The 21,159-nt window shown below is 41.0% G+C and overlaps 1 protein-coding gene across 10 annotated transcripts in view; it reads right to left on the bottom strand.

The window, feature by feature from the left end:
• Positions 1 to 21,159, bottom strand: part of LOC129771625 (alpha-catulin) — a 400,279-nt gene that overhangs the window by 74,832 nt on the left and 304,288 nt on the right. For all 10 annotated transcript variants that reach the window (XM_055775469.1, XM_055775468.1, XM_055775462.1 and 7 more), the window contains 2 exons: positions 4,014 to 4,201; positions 3,827 to 3,932 (listed from right to left, as the gene is read on the bottom strand). In XM_055775469.1, the coding sequence (XP_055631444.1) occupies positions 3,827 to 3,932; positions 4,014 to 4,201 (294 nt within the window). The remainder of the gene's footprint in view (positions 1 to 3,826; positions 3,933 to 4,013; positions 4,202 to 21,159) is intronic.

Genomic DNA, 21,159 nt, shown 5'->3' with positions numbered 1-21,159 from the left:
GTTTTGAAATGAAGTATTCAAGTGATCCATAACTGGCCGGATTTTGTATGCTCGATCATAGTTAGGGCTGTTTATGTCTCTTACATCGTCATTGTTACAGAAATGTAGATTTCTGCGTATTTCTTCGAATCGCGTTCTTGGCATAACATTTGAAATGAATGGTACCGCCATGTCTGGTTCTGTAGACCAGTAATCTCTCAATGATGGCAAGATATGATAGCCCATAACCAGATTCACACCAAGAAATGCTTTCATTTCATCGATTTTGATAGTGAACTCCCGTCCATTTTGGTGAGCGTATTGTACTGACTCGGATACTATACGTTCAACTAAAATGTCGAAATTAGTTACTAAACGGAAAATGTCAAAAGGAGTCAATGTATCGGCTTCAACTTCTTGACAGATTTTCACCTTTCCGAATTCATATTCCACGTCAGGAAAAACATTTGGGTGGTATGTTCTCGGATTCCAATTGAAAACCGGTTGAAGGTTGGAATGTGCTTCAGTGACGATTTCCTGTCGAGATGTTGAAGGTTCAGGTGATTCTTGCCGTTGAAGAGCCGTCGTTCCTTCAATCTCGACATCAAATACCCCTTGGTCATCATCCTGTGTTAGAAGTCTTTGGTCTTCTTCATCAAGCACTAAGTCATCTTCCTCATCGCTATTGTCACCCATCAAAATTTGATGAATTTCATTTTCTCGAAGCTCAAAAACTCCACGTCCCTTACGAAACATATTCTGCAACAATATGAATAAGAAAATGATAGCATTTTGGTATAAATCACCAGGCCAAAAAGTTATGAAATTCCGTATAAAAAGTATTCCTTTACGCCGACAGGGACATCCGTGTCCCATAATCTCTATAACGATTTATCACAGAATACAACACAAATACATTACTACTGAATATTTAGAATAACAATTTACTTACCAGGTAACGATAATTTGACACTGTAAAAACTTGAAAAGCACTGCTACAATATCAATTATTTATTCCAAACAGCTGATCATTCGCGCCAAAAGAACTCTGACGTTCCGGTGACCATAGACAATAAACGGTGTTAGATATTATGTATTGCCAGTAAAAAATAATAAAAAGGTACATTCCGAAATATTAAAATAAAAAAGTAATTTACAATGGTTACGTAAATATTGAATTAATTCATGATTTTTGCTTGGGACATCGGTGTCCCCGTGGTCGTGAAAGGGATAATGATAAATTTAGTGGGAAACTAATCTCGTATCCAGATGTCAACACTGTACCGTTGTCATCGCGAATACGTTTCATTCCGTTTCCACCGTGAAGTGTATTCGTAGTGTATTCGAGAATCAGGCCCTATAACATAATGTTTACTGGTTCTAGAAGGAAATTAATTGTCAAAAATATAACAGAAAAACACAAGCCACCACGCTACTCCACCGAAACAACAACTATTATGAAGTCGCGCGGTTCATCAATTTATCATCTCCAAACAACGAAGTTGAACGAATGACAAGCCGTTTACTGCTGTTAACCACGAACAACACCCATTCCTCAATTAATTTACCTCGCTGGCTGTCGCTACGAAATGAAAGCGAGCTCGAGTACAATTCAATGTCAATATTGATTCGACTACAATCAGTGCACAAATGTTTGCTCGGTAAACTTAAGCAACTTGAGTACCGAAACCAATAAATTTCGATTCCACTTCGGGTTTCTGGGATCTTCTTTCCTTCTTCTCGCTAAACGGGAAAACAACTCACAACCGTTCTCTACGCCGTTATTTATTACTAACTTCTCGACGACTAGCGCCGCGGTGAACTTTCGTTCGCCTTTCTTTGCCCCCGTGTCGGTCGTATGATAGGAATTTCCCCGCGTACAACAGCAGATGGGGTAGCCAAACTTTCCGAAAACATGCTCAAATATGTACCATTTTTAAACCAATTTCACTTTAATGAAGTACCCACTTGCCGAATGCCGAAAAACCGATTTATTTATTTTCGAAATTTATTGCTCCGACGAAAGCGAACGGAGAAAATTGGGATTCCGCCTCGTTATGCAGGCGCACACACACGGACACGGACCCCGCGGTGGAACGGGGGATACTGCATGCATAATACTCTCCTGGAATCGTCCGACAGGAAATTGGACCGCCAGCAATGTTTATAATATAAATTATTTTAATTTTACGCTGTTTTTCGCTAAACAATGGCAACCGGAAATCGGAACACTCAAGCTTCGGCCATTGAATTGCAAATGGGACTGTAGTGCGCACCGTTGGAGATCCCGTCGGTTATTATGCAGGAACGTTTTCCCCCATGGAATTGAGCGTTGCGATAAGGTTGCTGCCCACACGTAGCGGTCATTAAGTGCGGGGCGATCAAAATGGGAGAAAATTGCTGGTTCTGATTCGAATCTCGAACGGATTGGAAGCATAGAAGTGGTTGGGTCCAATTAAACCGATAAATTGTTTCATTCATCAAGTCAAATGGATTGCGATGTCAATGATGGATTTTACCACAAGGCGTCTAGCGAATAAAAGATTTATGGAGCTTTTCTTGAAAATTGATTCTTTTTATTAGGCGAAACATTCAATATTTTCTACGAACCCATTGAATAAGCGGCGATCGTAAATCAATTTTATGTTTAAACTCCGCTCGTCAACTTGCAAGTTCCCTCTGCTCATTTCCATAGCATGACACATACACATCCAATCGATGCTAGCATCTGTTTTGAACTTTTACGACAGCTGGGAAACAACCCCGTCGTATATTTTTTATTCGAGAGGTACGAGACAAATGATTTCGAATTCTGTTCGCGAGCTCTCGTTTCCCTCATCCAAGTACGGAGGACTTGTTCAATTACAGGCAATTGGCAACGCTAGGAGACAAAACGAAAATCATATGCTAATAGATATGATTCTGACATGCAGCTGACCATTCCCGCTTCAGGTTTCATACAGAGGCCTAGAATGGCTTCGCTCAAATGCTACTATAAAACGTAACTCCCGACGAGATATTAAGATTTAATGTTCTAGTTTAGTGCGGGGGTCGAGTAATATCATTTTATTACTCGCTTTTGTATCGGACAAGTTAGTTTTGAGGCCGGTTTATGAACTTTGAATGTCAGAGAAAACATCACTGATGATGTTCGTAAACACAGTTAAATAACGATCGGACGAGAGACAGTATAAAATATTTGTTTTGGTGTACCAATTACCCATAACATAGACGGATAGTGAAACATTATAAAACTCGAATCAATGGAACTCCATCCCAACATCACTTCCGAACATACCATTTTATGTCGCTACATTGTTTTGCTCTTTACTTGTGCGAACACTAACACCACCCCACCCCCTCCCAATTCCGCCTGCTCACTCTGATTTTGACTGCAGCGGTTTTTCGTTCCGAATTGTAAACCACTGCTTGGCGTGGGCGGACGACAATCTGGAAATCTCGCACAATTCATGCTCAACGGGACAAAAATATATTTATTCGCCAATCCAGCGACAGCCATTCGCGTTCGTGTTCGAGCTTTTTCATCCGGTGCTTTCGGCCGGAATGGTAGGACGGATCGGATGTAGTTAATAGTTTGGAAAGTGGACCGGGGAGGCTCCGTGCGCGAGATCTTTGATTGAGTGGAAACAGTGTGCATCGGTGGTTTTTATTCACGCGCCGTGGTAGCTGCAAAGACCGGAACTCGCAGCTGGGGTTTGTGGACGAGAATGTGTGAAAACTCGGCCAATTGGCAAATCCCCAACAATCCGCCCCCGCCATGTTGACACAATATGGTGATCAATGGAAGTGGTAACTTAAAAGAGAAGGAAATCGCTTTTAAACTCACCTGTCACATGCGCTAGTTCCACCATCTCAGAACCGAATACTGAGAAGGCTTTCACGAATTCTGTAAAATTGGCCACTGATTCTAATCTACCTAAAGTTCTAGCTACCTGTTGGCGATATGGACAAGAAGAAGAGGGAAAAAAAGAGAATCAGTTTCGAGTACCGCCCATCATTGGCGGTTTACTTACCCTGTCTTTGGCTAATAATAACTGTTTAACGACCACGATATCGGCCAGCAGGAGCACCCGCGTCACCGAGCTCAGCAGGGTCCGGGCCGCCCGTATCATCGGTCCTCTGTCGTCAATCGGATTAGGCCGGGGCGAATAACCCACCGGATCCGTTGCCGCAATATCACATAATCGCTCTATCGATGAGCCTGCAATGAGAGAAGAGGAAGAGAAGGGTGGATAAAAATTTGGTAATAAAATTAGCTTTACATGGGCTTCGGTGTGTGTGGGATGTGTTGTTATGGCGTATGATGAGGGTTAAGCCTCAGTGTATGGAACGCAGGATAACACCCGACGAGTTCATTGGCGACACCTTCCGGGAAACCAAAGGTGGATTGTAAACCGCTGTGTAGTAATAATGTTGCTACTATATTGAATGTCGAGCGAGATCAGGTTACATTCATTTTCCTGGAATCGAACATCACGTGTATCCTCATAAAAGTTGAGCACGAAAAAAATCTGCAATTTATTTATTTTATGAGTAAAAATGAAAAAAGTTCATTGACTTACATAAAGAGTATATTGAATTACTGTTGAAATTTTTTGTCAGGGTAATATAATTTTATGAGTTCATTCGCAGCTCAACCATTGGCTAGTGTAGTCGAGTATTAAATCGGTCAACAGTTCAGTTGGGGTTTATTCTATTGTGTTCTATTGTGTTTCTGCCCCAGAGATAAGTATCATTTTGTTGTTATTCTTTTATAGTTCGGCTCATTGTTTGGTAGAAAGTTATTATTCAAAAGAAATAATAAGGAATTCTTCGCTATTATGGACCCCGAAAGCGGGGGTTCTGGAGAAACCCTGCCAGTCGAGATGGAGGTTCTTGACAATGTCAGAAAGAAGACCGAAACTTCCCAAGTTGGAATGAAACCTCGTATCGAACGTGCTGAGAATAGACCGAAGCAAGTACCTCCTGGTTTAAGCGGTTCTTCTACGCACCAGGGGTCCTCAGCACTTCCCGGAGCAGAGCCCAACACGTCTGTTCCTTTTTCGCGGTCGAGGCAACAGCCACAATCTGGCTTGCTTACGCTTTCTGACCTGGTGGACAATATTTTAAATGCTTTAAATATAAATGACCCTCTTAAAAGCATAGTATTATGTTTGCTTCCGATTGTGAGAACATTTTTGAAAGAAAAATGTGGTTTTTTAGCAGCGTTCATTTCCCTCGATGCCTGATTCAGTGCAAGAGGTCAAGGATTTGACCACTGTAATACAGTGGAATTGCAGAAGCATCATCTTCTTCTTCTTCTTGAATGGCGTTAACGTTCCCTTGTGGAACTTTTGCCGTCTCTACGTATGCATTAACTAGCGTCATTTATTAATACTTGGTCGAGATTTCTTAAGCCAAATAACACGCCTTGAATGTATTCCGAGGGGCAAGCTCTCGAATACGCATGACCACAGTGCAAGTCGAAGGAAATTTCTTTGACGAAAAATCCCCCGGCCAGAACGGGAATCGAACCCGAACACCCGGCATGATAATGTGAGACGCTAACCACTCGGCCACGGGTGCACAGAAGCATCATCCCTAAACTATATCAATTTGAATTTTTAATTCATAGTTCTAATTGTGATGTATTTTCCCTCTGTGAAACATGGCTTTCTTCAGCCGACGAACTGAATTTCCACGATTTCAACATTATTCGCCTCGATCGAAATGACTCGTTTGGTGGCGTACTATTGGGGATCAAAAAATGTCACTCCTTCTATAGAGTCACTCTCCCATCGATGACAGGCATTGAAGTTGTCGCTTGCCAGACACAAATCAATGGCAAAGACCTCTGCATTGCCTCGATATATATTCCTCCAAGAACTATGGTTGGCCGCCATCAGTTTTTTGATATCATCGAGGCACTGCCGGAGCCGCGGCTAATCTTAGGTGACTTCAACTCCCATGGAACAGCATGGGGTTCACTCTACGATGACAACCGTGCCACTTTGATTTATGATCTGTGTGACAACTTCAAATTGACAGTTTTGAATACTGGGGAAGCAACTAGAATAGCCAACCCTCCTGCACGGGCAAGCATGCTAGACATAGCTCTTCTTCGTTATCCCTGGATTGCACGTGGAAGGTAATCCAAGATCCCCACGGTAGTGACCACCTGCCAATAATTTTATCGATCGCCAATGAATCATGTTCTCGTGAGTCAGTCGATATTGCGTATGACCTCACGAAAAATATTGACTGGAGAAAATTTGCAGAAATAATATCTGAAGCACTTGTTTCAATGCATGAACTTCCTCCACTCGAAGAGTATAATTTTATATCGAGTTTGATTTACGAAAGCGCACTTCAAGCTCAAAAGAAACGTGTTCCTGCTACCACTTTACGACGTCGTCCTCCATCACTTTGGTGGGACAAGGAGTGTTCAAAGGTCTACCTTGAAAAATCATTCGCTTTCAAAAAATTCCGGAAAACTGGACTAGTGGAATGGTTTCGTAAGCACCAAGCTCTAGAAGCCAAACTAAAAGGTCTGATTAAAGCAAAAAAGCGTGGATATTGGCGAAAGTTCGTCAATGGTTTGTCAAGGGAGACCGCTATGAGCACTCTTTGGAATACGGCTAGGAGAATGCGTGGCTGGAACCATACAAATGAAAGTGAGGAATACTCTGACCGTTGGATTTTCAAATTTGCAAGAAAGGTTTGTCCCGATTCCGTTCCTGCACAAAGCGTCGTACGCGACATTCCGCTCCAATGCGACTATGAGAATTTTCGATGGTGGAATTCTCAATTGCCCTCCTCTCATGTAACAATTCAGCTCCGGGGTCGGACAAGATTAAATTCAACTTGTTGAAGAATTTTCCCGACTTGGCAAAACAGCGTTTGCTGAACTTGTTCAACAAGTTTCTGGAGCTGAATATTGTCCCGCATGACTGGAGACAAGTGAGAGTGATAGCCATACGGAAACCCAACAAGCCGGCTTGCGATCACAACTCGTATTCTCGTATTCGTAAATTGTTAGAGAAAATGATTCTACTTCGTTTGGACAAGTGGGTCGAAACGAACAATTTGCTGTCAAATACGCAGTTTGGCTTCCGCCGAGGTAAAGTGACGAATGATTGTCTCGCGCTGCTATCTTCTGAAATCCAAATCGCATTTGCTCGCAAAGAACAAATGGCTTCCGTTTTTCTTGATATCAAAGGGGCATTTGATTCTGTTTCCATGGAAATTCTCTCAGAGAAACTTCATAATCGTGGACTTTCACCAATTCTGAATAATTTCCTGTACAATTTACTGTCAGAAAAGCACATGTTTTTCAATCATGGCAGCTTGAAATCTTCTCGATACAGTTTTATGGGCCTACCACAAGGCTCCTGCCTAAGCCCCCTCTTGTACAGTTTTTACGTCAATGATATAGATGATTGTCTAACTAGAGATTGCACGTTGAGACAACTTGCAGACGATGGAGTTATTTCCATCACGGGTACTAATCCCGCCGTTCTGCAAAAATCCTTGAAGATACCCTGAACAATCTGTTCACGTGGGCTCTCAAGCTGGGTATCGAATTCTCTACGGAGAAAACCGAAATGGTCGTTTTTTCTAGGAAGCACGAACCCGCCCAATTCCAGCTTCACCTATCCGGCAAAACGATCAGGCACTCGATGTTTTTCAAATACCTTGGAGTATATTTTGACTCTAAATGTACCTGGGAAATACACATTGCGTATTTGAAACAGAAATGCCAGCAAAGAATCAATTTTCTCCAAACAATAACCGGAACATGGTGGGGTGCCCATCCAGGAGACCTCATTCAGTTATACAAATCAACGATATTATCAGTGTTAGAATATGGCAGTTTTTGCTTCCGATCAGCTGCCAAGATTCATATTCTCAAGCTGGAGAGAATACAATATCGTTGCTTGCGTATAGCAATGGGGTGTTTGCATTCGACACATACGATGAGTCTCGGAGTTTTGGCAGGAGTACCCTCGCTTACTCTTCGGTTCACAGAATTATCCTACAGATTTCTCATCCGTTGCAAGATCATGAATCCATTGGTGATTGATAACTTCGAAAATCTACTCCAACTGATTCCTCAGTCAAGTTTTATGTCTTTATACCATGAGTACCTTACCCGGCAGAATATGGGAAAGTTGGATCTGATAAAATGTTCTTTACTGACGGTTCATTCATAAACGGGTCCACTGGCTTCGGCATCTTCAATGAAAATTCCAGTGCCTCTTTCAAACTCAAAGATCCTTGTTGCGTGTATGTTGCTGACTTGGGTGCGATATACTACGCACTGGGGATCATTGAAACATTGCCCATCGACCACTATTTTATTTTTTCAGACAGTCTCAGCTCATTAGAGGCAATCCGCTCAATGAAGGTTGATAAACGCTCATCTTATTTCCTAACAAGAATAAGACAACTATTGAGTGTTTTGGTCGAAAAATTATTCAAGATTACCTTAGCATGGGTTCCCTCTCATTGCTCGATTCCGGGGAATGAGAAAGCGGACTCGCTAGCTAAGGTGGGCGCTTTAGAAGGCACTCTTTTTGAAAGGCAAATTGCTTATAATGAATTTTTCCACATTCCTCGTCAGTATACGCTCGTAAGTTGGCAGCGCATGTGGAGTGGAGATGAGTTCGGTCGTTGGTTACACACGATTATCCCTAAGGTCTCGACGAGGGCATGGTTCAAGGGATTGAATGTAGGTCGTGATTTCATTCGCGTGATATCTCGGCTTATGTCCAATCACTACAACCTAAACGCGCATCTCTATCGCATTGGGCTCGCAGCAAACAATCTTTGTGATTGTGGCGATGGCCACCACGACATCGAGCATGTTGTCTGGTCGTGTATCCGGTTCCATGCTGCTCGCTCTCAGCTCTCTAGAGCACTAAAAGCACAAGGCAGACAATCGGATATCCCCGTCCGGGATATCTTAGGTAGCCGTGATCCTGATCTTCTGCTTCATCTATACCTGTTCCTCAGAAACGCCGATGTCAACGTTTAATGATGTTTCCTTCGTTGTGTCCCCGTTTCATATCCCTCCTATCCGATCTATAAACTTTTACTTAGTCGCGGCAATACATACACACACTCTTTACAGACACACGGGCCAAAGGTTGTGCAGTCCACTGATCATTCAACAAGAGCCAAAGGTTGTACCGCTCATGACAACTCTACACGAACTGATGATTGCGCCGGCTAGTGACCATTCTATCCTGGATTCCTCGAGTCGAGAAAGACGCACCACGCTAGATATGGGGTACAGACTAGGGGGGCGTTGCTGATAAATGGTCAGTTGCATCCTAATAGGAAGTATCCCGTGTCGGGCACACGTACAGAGCATTGGAGACAGCAACATCCCAATTACGAAAACACTTGTAATACTAACCTCGAGCCAACCGCGAGTAATCGGTTACATATTACTAACATAGATAATAAGAAAAATTGTATTGAACTCCCGGCCCCGTGAGGCTAACGCCATATGAGCCTTTATAAAAATATATATTTTGGAAAAAAAAAATGTCCCGTCGATTCCCGAATGAATCTGTTGAAAATTAGTTACTGTGCAAGTTGTACAGAAAATAAAGAATGTGTCACATCAAATTGCATCACGGAAAAAACGCTGTAGAAATTCGCCCAGTAGACCGATCCTTTTGAAAATTTTAGACAGTAAAATAAAAACTATTAAACAACTTTTGGCATTTTCTTTTTATTCATACTTCGAGCCCAAGCCCGTATGCTCGCACCTTCCTCTTTACCCCGTCCATAAGGTTCTGTACAACGTCAGGTTGTAGTTTTTTTTGAACAGAAATCCATTTTCTCTTGAAGTCCGCCTCCGATTTGACAACTTTTGGGTTCTTCCGGAGGGCCTGATTCATAATCGCCCAATATTTCTCTATTGGGCGAAGCTCCGGCGCGTTGGGCGGGTTCATTTCCTTTGGCACGAAGGTGACCCCGTTGGCGGCGTACCACTCCAACACGTCCTTTGAATAGTGGCACGGAGCGAGATCCGGCCAGAAGATGGTCGGGCCCTCGTGCTGCTTCAATAGTGGTAGTAAGCGCTTCTGTAGGCAATCCTTAAGGTAAACCTGCCCGTTTACCGTGTCGGTCATCACGAAGGGGGCGCTCCGCTTTCCGCAAGAGCAGATCGCTTGCCACACCATGTACTTTTTGGCAAACTTGAATAGTTTCTGCTTGCGAATCTCCTCCGGAACGCTGAATTTGTCCTCTGCGGAGAAGAACAACAGGCCCGGCAGCTGACGAAAGTCCGCTTTGACGTAGGTTTCGTCGTCCATTACCAGGCAATGCGGCTTCGTCAGCATTTCGGTGTACAGCTTCCGGGCTCACGTCTTCCCCACCATGTTTTGCCTTTCGTCGCGGTTAGGAGCCTTCTGGACCTTGTATGTACGCAGGCCCTCCCGCTGCTTGGTCCGCTGGACGAATGAACTTGACAAATTCAGCTTATTGGCGACATCCCGGACCGAACTTCTCGGATCACGTCTAAACTGCTTAACTACGCGCTTGTGATCTTTTTCACGGACGGAGCATCCATTTTTGCCGTTCTTCACCTTCCGGTCGATGGTTAGGTTCTCGAAGTATTGTTTTAGTACTCTGCTGACCGTGGATTGAACGATTTCCAGCATCTTACCGATGTCCCGATTTGACAACTCCGGATTCTCGAAATGAGTGCGCAGGATTAATTCACGACGCTCTTTTTCTTTCGTCGACATTTTTCCAAATTTACGAAAAATTGACAGTGAAGCATGGCCAACGTGATCTATACACTCTTATCTGATTATAAGCGAAAGCTGAAGATATAATTCCTAAAAATTAAATTTCTACAGCGTTTTTTTCCGTGATGCAATTTGATGTGACACACCCTTTATATTCCCTGCTCCAGCGTTGAAATTAATGGAGTGGTGGATGAAGCCGAGATCGATTTCGAACACGTGGTTAATCAAGGAAGCGGTAAATTCAAAGATGGCAGACTCAAATCGAATGTCAAAGGCTAGTTGAAAGTATTCCAAACTCACCTAAACAATATTTTCCATCTCGCTCCGTTAAGATTACCTTTCAAGGGACCTTACTTCCTACGTATCTCGAAATTGACCATGCGCTTATCCCGGTTCGAATTTTCACCCCAAAGGTTATGGTTTGTGAAAGGTGCAAAAAGTTCAACCACACCACACCACAACCTGTGTAATAACAAGGCTAAGTGTATCAGATGTGGAGGAACTCACGATGAAACAATTTGTGAGGTTCCGAGAGACACTTGTTTCGCTTGCAAGGGTGTTCATGCTGAAACTAGATTATGTCCACAGTACAAGACCAAGACGAAAAGCCTGAGAAAGGAAATAATCAACAAATCGAAGTTGTATTATGCGCAAATTGTCAAATCACTATCAACTACACCAGACTTCACCAATGCTAACTTATATTGTAGTTTGACTGATGAAGATACGAACAACGATGATTTAGAAGAGCAATCATTTCGGCAATCTGCTCCCATTAATCCCGCAGCCGATGTTTGTTTCGGGTGATTTCAACGCCCATGGTACTGCATGGGGTGAAAGTGAAGACGATTCTCGAGCACGGTTGTTGTATGATATAATTGAAGAGTTTCAATTGAACGTGCTTAACACAGGTGAAATTACAAGAGTGGCTGCACCCCCGGTTCGTAGTTCACGAATTGATCTGTCTTTATGTAAATCATCGTTGTCACTAAATTGCTCATGGCTAACCATTCCAGATCCAGCGAATACTGATCATCTACCTATTTTAGTTACATATATATATATATATATTTACAGATATTGAGTTTGTAGACATACCAATTGACCTGTGTAGAAATATAAATTGGAATACATTTTCATCTGTGATAGATGACAGAATGAAAGAGTTAGATCAGTCAATGTATTTTTTGGATCAGTATGAGCATTTACTGAAAAATATCAATGAATCAGCTATGGAATCTCAAACAAAACCTCTTCGTATGAATAGTCGCAGAATGGCGCTGTTCGCGCCCGACGCTCCGAGTGCCGACCAAAACATAGCAACTGAAACCACGCCCACCGAAAGTGTGAATCAATGCAATCCGCTATAAAAGTGGCGAGCACGATGCGCTCCACATCTAGTATTCCGACGACCACCGAGCAATATTCCTGCAACAATCGTGCATTTTTCTTCCCACCACCAACTTTAACCAGTGTTATAATGACCACCACGCAATAAGCAGCAGCAGAAATAACAACAACAGCAGTAGCAGGAGAATAACAGCAAACGGGTACAGTTGCATTCTCCGACGGTGCAGCAGCTATTCCACGTGTGAACGCAATGGTGTAATTTCTAATCCGTGAATAAAAAATACTAATTTGTTATAAGAGGCACCATTCGTTCTTCCTTCCAACGCAAAATTCCAGAGTTTCACCGCAATTATCACGAGCAGTTCATCTTTGAACTACTTTTAAGAGTTTTAGTTTTCTAGCGAGTGATAATTTACAGTTAATTCTGATGGGTTGCGCCTGCGCCCGAACAGGCGCCAACCTTATGGTGGGATGCTTTTTGCTCGAAAATGGAGATAGAACGACCTGATGCCTTTGTTCGTTTCAGAAAAAATGGTTCTAAGGAAAACTATTTAAGTTACTGTTCGCGATCGACAGCGCGAATGAAGAAATTGCCCCATGAAATAATGCCCCATATCATCCCTATCCTATTCCCCAACCAAGCCACTCCCTTCCCATCAAAAGCAGTGTGTATGACAAATCCAAAACCAACACACTCACCCGATGCACAGCAGAACAGGAGCCAAACGCATACATACAAACACAGCATACGAATTGATCCCTACCAATGCAATATTTTTCCATTCCAAATCCAACCTTTGACCGAGCAACAACGGAAATAAATTCCAAAGTATTTTTAGAAGTTTACCAAGTGTTTTCCATTCTCCAAACAAGCCGCAATCCAAATCCTGAGCTATCATCAACCAGGCCTCCTTCAGCCGAAGGATCCGCCACTTCCTCAATGGTGTGATCCACCAGTTACAAACAACTCGAGGTCAAAATAAAAAAAAATGTTCAAAGACAAAAAAAAAAGGAATATTGGAGGAACATTATGGGCACTTTCGATAGAAACACTTCTTTAAAAAAAACTGTGGACTTTAGCTAGGAGACTGCGAAACATAGTTGTTCCTGATGTTACAGAAGAAGCATGGAGTCATGAGCGGTTACATGGCTTCGCTGATAAAATTTGCCCGGCTTTTGTTCAACATTGTGCTCCAAATTTCACTAATCGACCGAATTCTACTTTGTCACTTGGAGGTAAAGTCACACTTTTAGAAATGTAGATTGCTCGAATTCTGCTCCTGGATTAGACAACATAAGGTTCGATCTTCTGAAAAATCTCCCTGCGTCAGCTAAGAAGATTTTAAGTAAAATTTTCAACAACATGTCAAATAGAGATGTCAAAGTGGTGCCAATCATGAAACCTGGAAAGGATTCTGAAGACATTGAGTCTTATCGGCCAATAAGTCTTATTAGTTGTCTTTCTCGGACTCTGGAAAAGATGATGTTTAATAGGTTGCAAACATGGGCTGAGAAGAATCACATTCTTTCCAACACACAGTACGGATTTCGTCAAGGAAGAAGTTTAAGAGAATGTCTTGCTCTTTTGGCAACTGATATTCAAAAAGCGTTTGAACTCAAGAAAGAGCTAGTAGCTGTGTTCATATACGTGCAAGGTATCTACGATAACGTATTTATTGATAAACTATGTATAAAATTACAAGACTATGGAGTACCTCAATTACTGACCACTTTTTTGTTCACCTTGCTGTCAACAAAAATTATGTATTTTTACTTTAATAATCAGGAGATGTGCCACAGAACGAGCAATTTTGAACTAGCTCAGGGGTCAACGCTTAGCCCTTTCTTATACAAAGTTTATGTGCCCGATATTGATAATTACATCGCAAGAGATTGTGTACTGACACAATTCGCAGATGATGCTTGTCTCTGGACGGCTGATAGAGATAGAACATTACTGAAACAATCGGTACAGCGTTCCTTGTCCAATCTAGACAATTGGGCTATAAATAATGGTTTGACATTTTCGACCATTAAAACTGGTTGTCCCTCTGTGCTCGGGCATTCAAGTTGCCCTTCCTAGGCACATTACAAACTTTTTGTTTGCTCAATTTGGTTTTTATCGATGATGGAGGAAAAGATGAAGCAAAGTGTCATCAAAATGTGATGGAATCGAGGATTTAAGTTTTGCCAAGATAATGAAACAGAACCTTAGACATATATGGTTCGCACATGGTTACATTACAATTACTCAAAAGCTATTGATATTCCTCCACAATCTTCCGACATCAATCTCAGTGAAAAAACTGAGGAAGATATCTGTGTAGAAAATTTAGAAACCATTAACTTTCTAAAAATAACGATTTTAAAAACCACTTGATGAAAAAACTGCTAAATATTCCTTCCGAACACACCAAAAAACTCGTAGATAAGGCCAAAAACAGCAAAAGATAGTTACAATGAACAAGGGATACCATACTAATGATGAGATTTGGAAATTGGCCAAAGCCTTCGAAATCGAGTTGAAACTTCAACCAGCGTACGATTATGAGTTTGAGTCAATTTTCATATATTAGCACATACAATCGCCATTTTTAAAGAAATGAAAACCATTATTCTGAAAACAGATAGCAAACCTTTTAACCCTCATATGACACTATAACTGTATCTAAATAAAATGTTCCGAAAGCTTGTTTTCGATTTTCAAAAGAAGGGAAAAGAGATCTGCATGGTGGAGTACGATTACGGATTTGAGTCACTGTATAGTACGAAATTGCAGTCGCAGGATAAACTTTTTAACTTCAATTGTGGGTACTAGGTGGGGAGCACATCCCAGTGCAATGCTGACACTCTATAAGACTACCATCCTTTCTATCATTGAATATGGTAGTTTTGTTTTCATGTCAACTGCGAAAACCCATATGCTACAGCTGGAAAGGATTCAGTACCGATGCATAAGAATTTGTCTTAGAAGCATGGGATCAACTCGCAATATGTCACTGGAAGTGGCATCAGGGGTTTTGCCACTGTATGTGAGATTTAATGAGCTGAGCTGTAGGTTCCTGGTCACATCTCATGTAAATGATACAAATGTAATACACAAACTGGATAGTTTGTTTGATGTTAATCCAGGATCAAAGTTTTTAACATTCTATCGAAATTGCTTCAGTCTATCTACCAGTAAAACCACATTCCCTAGATACTTTGAGTTAGATGACTGCACACGAATGTTAGTCTTGAACATTGATTTGTCCCTACATTTAGAGATGGAAAAAAATCCTGGTTTTATGACTTCAAGGATTTTGCCAGCACTGTGCGGTGAGAAATTCTCTGAATACTCACGTCAAAATATTATTTATTCAGATGGTTCTCTGATTGATGTCCAATTGGGGTTTGGAGTGTATAGCTTACGTGATGAAAGTTGTTACCAGTTGAAGCAGCCTTGTTCAGTTTATGTCGCGGAAATGATGGCAATATATGTTGCGTGTTTACAGCTTCAAAAGTAACCCCCCCCTCCACAAAATACTTGATATGTTCGGATAGTCTCAGTTCTCTCTCAGCTTTGCGCAATATCAAAGTTGATAGTAAGACAAATCACATAGTTCTAAAAATAAGAGTACTTGTATATGAGTTAATGAACAAAGGATACAATTTGAAAATTTCTGTGGTTCCGTCTCATTCACATATCACAGGGAATGAGATCGCGGATAGTTTAGTCAAAAAAAGAAGCAAATAAAGGGGATATGTTTGAGAGAGAAATAGAATCACCTGAGTTCTTTCCGGAAATAGCTAGAATAGAATAGAATCGCACAATGGCAACAAATGTGGGATGAAGACACATTAGGCCGACATTGTTTTAGCATACTGCCTAGAGTTAACAGAAATCCTTGTTTTCTCTCCCTGAATGTGGGCAGAACATTTATACGCAATATGACTCGTATCACAGTAAATCACTATTGTCTAAACTCTCATATTTATAGGATAAATCTCACGGAAAGCAACATGTGTCCTTGCGGCAAAGGCTACGAGGACATTGATCACGTAATTTGGGATTGTGATTTATTCGAACAACAACCGAACTTATGCGGTTACTTTAGAGCACGCACAGAGGAAAAATGCCTCTTAGAGATATACTGCGACTCAAAGATATAGAGTCAATGAAGATCATCAATTCCTTTTTCAAAAAGGCCGAGATTCGCTTATAGTTTGTAAATATTTTTTTTGTTAATTTTGTGTAAATCGTTAGATTTAAGTTTTTCCTCTTTCCGCCTTCTAATTTTTAGTATTTAGTGGATATTAAGTTAAGTTTGTAACATGAAATCCCGGAGAACAAACAGTAATCCGAAGGAACCAAGACTGGTGAATAGAGGGGATGTGAAACGAGTTAAGCCAATATAGCATTCTCTCTGACTTTGAGCGGAATTTTCAAACGACCCTCGTAAGATTGCATTGTTCTGGATGATGAAACATACAAAAAAATTATTTCTCGTTTTATCGGCAGAATGGCCCGATAAACTACAAAAAAAAAAATAAAAGGTAGAAGATCCCGAAAAAGTTTCTCGTTTGGCAAAGAGAATCAAGAGAAATGACTTCAGAAGATGTTACTGCCTTTTTGTGGAGTAGCACGAGGTCGATTACCTATTCTGACCCGACTTGGCAGGATTTCACAATTCAAATTCGACTAAAGAGTGGTGCAATGACAATAGCGTCACGTCTCAGAGGATGGAATCTGGACAATACCCGGGAACTGGGACCGTATGGGAAATGATGGACGATTGCGAAGGGCTAACTGATATTTCGAATATTTATTCATTTGCCAACAGATACAATAGTTATCCCAACGACATGAAAATTGCGACACTACACATATTAATTAAAAACTCTGCGGGAACAATTCTTATTTCTACAACGTGAAACATTAAAGTCAAACACATCGTAGTATCTGTTGAAGACACGGCACATCCTTCGCATGGGCTCGTTAAATCAATAATTTGTTCGCGAGGGATGGACGCATAAGAAAACAATGAGAGCGTAAATTACGGCGGCGGATGTTTATGTTAAGACAGCTTAACAGCGAAGTACAGTCGATGTTACCTTGAAGCAGGTCACCAATGAAGCATGCCATCGTGATGTTACGTCTCGCCTCAAGTGATTCCAAGTGTATTAACATGCAACGACTTTTGTAGCTTGGCAAGTTGTGGACGTCATTCCAAGGAAGATGCCTCAGAGCGAAACGGATAAACTTTCGTTGGATTGCTTCGATGCGGTTCACCTCGTTTTGGTAGTATGGGCACCACACTACAGCCGAATATTCCAGTACTGGTCGAACCAAAGAACAGTACAAAGCCTTAAGGCAATATATATCCTTGAATTCTTTGGCGAAGCGGAACATGAACCCGAGTTGAGATGAAGCTTTCGTCACCACGTAGGCGACATGGTCCTTGAATGTAAGCTTGGAATCAAGTAGTAATCCAAGATCCTTGACCGTCGATTCCCGTTTCAAGCTTATCCCCGATAGAACATAGTTGTGTTGAATCAATGCACGTTGTCTACCGAATGAAATGATAGAGCATTTCGATGCATTGAGTGACATGCGGTTTAGTTGGCACCACTCGGCGAAAGCTTCTAATTGCAGCTGTAGAAAAACAGCATCGCTTGGTTTCCGTATCACGAGATACAACTTGAGGTCGTCGGCGTACGACGATTTGCGGCATTTCAGAATATAGTTGACGTCATTCATATACAGCAGAAACAGGAATGGCCCCAGATGGCTGCCTTGAGGAACGCTAGATGTCAGGAAGGAGCAACATAGTCCGCAATTTTGACAGACATGCTTCGACCAGTCAAATGAGAAGAAAGCCAAGCAAGCAGGTCGTTCTGAACACCTAACCTGTCATACTTAGCCAAAGCAATGTGATTCATTTTATCGAATGCTGCAGAGAGGTCTGTATATATAGCATCTACTTGATGGACTTGCTCAATTTCACGGATGATGTAGGAAGTGAACTGTACTAAATTGGTAGTCGTTGAGCGCTTGGACATGAAACCATGCTGGTCCATCGAAATGCAGTGAGCGAAGTTTTAAACCAATTCTTCGAGAATAATTAGCTCGAGAAGTTTCGACGTAGTACTTCAAGCGGCTATTCCACGATAGTTCGATACAGTCTTTTTGCAACCCTTTTTGTGAATCGGAAAAACGTAAGATTCCTTCCAGCAGGATGGGAAGTTACCCGACCTCAGGGAGAGATTGAAAGTATTGGCTAGAGGTGTTGCTAGAGCAATCAAGCAGCGTTTCAGGACCAAGGACGGAATACCATCAGGACCGGAACCCCTCGAACTTTTCAGTTGACTCCCGGCTGAGATAACCATTTCTCTCGTAATAGCAAACGGTCCACTTGAGAAGGATGAGAAAGGAACGTTGCGAGATGCAGCTGCTACGTCCTGGCTGCTTGTTCGTTCGTTACTAAAAACGCTGCTGAACTGTTTACGAAATAATTCTGCAATATCTGGAATGGTTGCAGCGTTCACTACACCGTTAGTCATGGTTGAGGGGAGCCCTGTTTCCTTCCTTTGACTATTCACGTGTTGCCAGAACCTCTTAGGGTTGGATTTCAGACAACGTTGGAGCTGTCTTAGGTGCGCTTGATGTAGTTGATCGTTCAATCTTCTGTAGACCGAATTAGCCTTGGAATAACGCGTTTTCGTGGATTCGGTATGAAGTTTGGCATGTTCCCGAAGAGCTGCCCTTTTCCGTTTCTTCAAACGCTTAAGCAAGGACCATGCAGGTCGAACTCGGTGGGTGGATGAAGAGGGATGAAGAAGGGTGGAGCTGCAAGGGACGAGACGGAATTCAAGGTACTAAACAAGTGAAAAAACATCTGGCGCCAAGAATGCTAGGCAGTGTCCGAGGAAAAAATCGAGAAAAATGAGAAAAATGGCCTTAGAATAATGTATGGTATACTTGAAACATTGAAAAATAGAAGATCCTAATTTTTTTTTAAATTAAAACCGTTTCGGAGGCGATAGCCATTGGATTCAACAAGCTGAGTGCTCAGTGTATGTTTGAAATTTAAAAAAAAGTACCATTCTGAATCATATTTCGGACAACACCATATTTCGGACACTTTGTTCTAATATCTTGAAATGCTTGATGCACTGATGATATAACTATAAAACTAATATCACAATTGCTTCTTTAGAGTAATCCCTTGGTTTCACTATCACTTCATTTGAGAATTACATTTGAATTATTACATAGTTGGAAAAAATCCATCCAAAATCCAAAATCCACTCATTATCGTTTGTGTTTGACGTTTGTTTAGCGTGAGCACATAGAATTTACCCCATCATCAATATTTAAATTTCTTTCGTGTTTCATCAGTTCTCATCATCGTTATCAGGTTACTGTGATTGCTTGGTAAGTGTTTCGCAGTTGACTATAAAATATAATCAAGTGTAATGTAATTTTCGTTCGAAAAATTACAAAATAAAATTTGAATTCAATCTGTCCGAAATTTGATTTTTTTTATAAATGGTGTCCGAAGTTTGATACTTATTCGCTTGATTTGAAAAGCATGTTGTTCGATGATTTTTCTATGTTTTCAATCAAATAGGTACCAAAGTAGAAAACTTAAAAGCATATTGAACTAATTTATTAAAAATGTCAATCAAATAATACCTGTGCATAAAGTTGAGATCTGTTTTCTGCATCATATGCCTTAAGCGTCCGAAATATGATTTAGAACGGTAAAAGGACTACATTATTGCTAAATTTTATATTTTTCCGTCAGTTCAACTCCGGACAACACGCTCAAACATAGACCGGTTAAACCTTGTCTCTGGTGAACAAATTGTTGGATAAATTTGCCGTCTAATGGTGTATATTATAGCATATTATTTGAAAACTCTTAATTTTTCGTTAAATTTTTTGTAGAGCTGCTCGAAACAACAAAGGTCGCTTATTCTGCTCGTTTTGTGTTTTATGTTTTCCCTCGAGCTTTGAACGCTAGCGAATATTTCACTTGAAGTGCATCTGGCATTGCAATTAACACAACCGTCCGAGCCATGGGAGAGTTGGGTTTGTGTGTTGCTTGTTTCCGTTGCGCGAAACTTAGAACTTGTTCATTTCCTGTACATGTGAATAGCACATCTTCGATACTTTTAGTTGCCATTCGTATTTGCTCTCGAGCGCATCGGCTCTGTTTTGATGCAACAAGCTCCTAGCTTTGTAGCTTTGTTGACGGTTTTGACCGAGAGTCGAGAAACGATTTTTCATAAACGGTCATTCTCGCGATGTTTCATTTTTATCGCTTCAACTGTGTGCATCTGTTAGACGCGTGGTGCTTGTTGAATGGCGATGCATGGAAAATCCTTCTCGTTAAATACTCAGTGCGATGCGTGCATTGATATAAAGAAACAAATTGCGACATATGACCGATTAGTGTATTGTTCTTGCAAAGGCAAGAAAGAGTCGTTGCTTCTCGAAATGATTCTTCAAAACCACGCAAGCCATTAAACCTTTTCAGGGTCCCGGAACTTTTTACTAAAGAGTTTTTTATGAAATTTCGACATATTCGAAAAAAAATATCCAAAATGATAAACCAACAAATTAAAAAAAAATTAAGATAACTTTCAAGTTGAACTCCGAAAAAACAGTTTCAACTGGCCCCGGTGTACTATATATAATAATTGTCGGTGGTTCTACTGTTAAATACGATGTATAAAAAAGTTGTCAAAAATCAATGAATTATTTAGGAAAAATAATATTTCGAAAACACCTTCAATAAATCTTACTCAAAAATTTAATTTTATTGTAAAAATTTACATGTTAAAGCTATAAACATTTTTGATATTAAATTCAATTTTTGAGTTAGAATTTAAAACGGTGTATTTAGAATTTTATTTCTAGCAAATAGTTCACAGATGTTAAAACAACTTACATCATACAGGCAAATTTTTTGACGTGGGATACGTCTAACCGGAATATATGGGGGGTAAAATGAAAACATAAACACTGAACATGCAGAAAATGATGCAAGCTTTTGAATGCTTTTAACTCGAACAT

The sequence above is a fragment of the Toxorhynchites rutilus genome, chromosome 2 (genome assembly GCF_029784135.1).
Source record: "Toxorhynchites rutilus septentrionalis strain SRP chromosome 2, ASM2978413v1, whole genome shotgun sequence".
Lineage (NCBI taxonomy): Eukaryota > Metazoa > Arthropoda > Insecta > Diptera > Culicidae > Toxorhynchites > Toxorhynchites rutilus.
The sequence above is the reverse complement of the archived record's forward strand: the minus strand, read 5'-3'. Positions and strand labels throughout refer to the sequence as shown.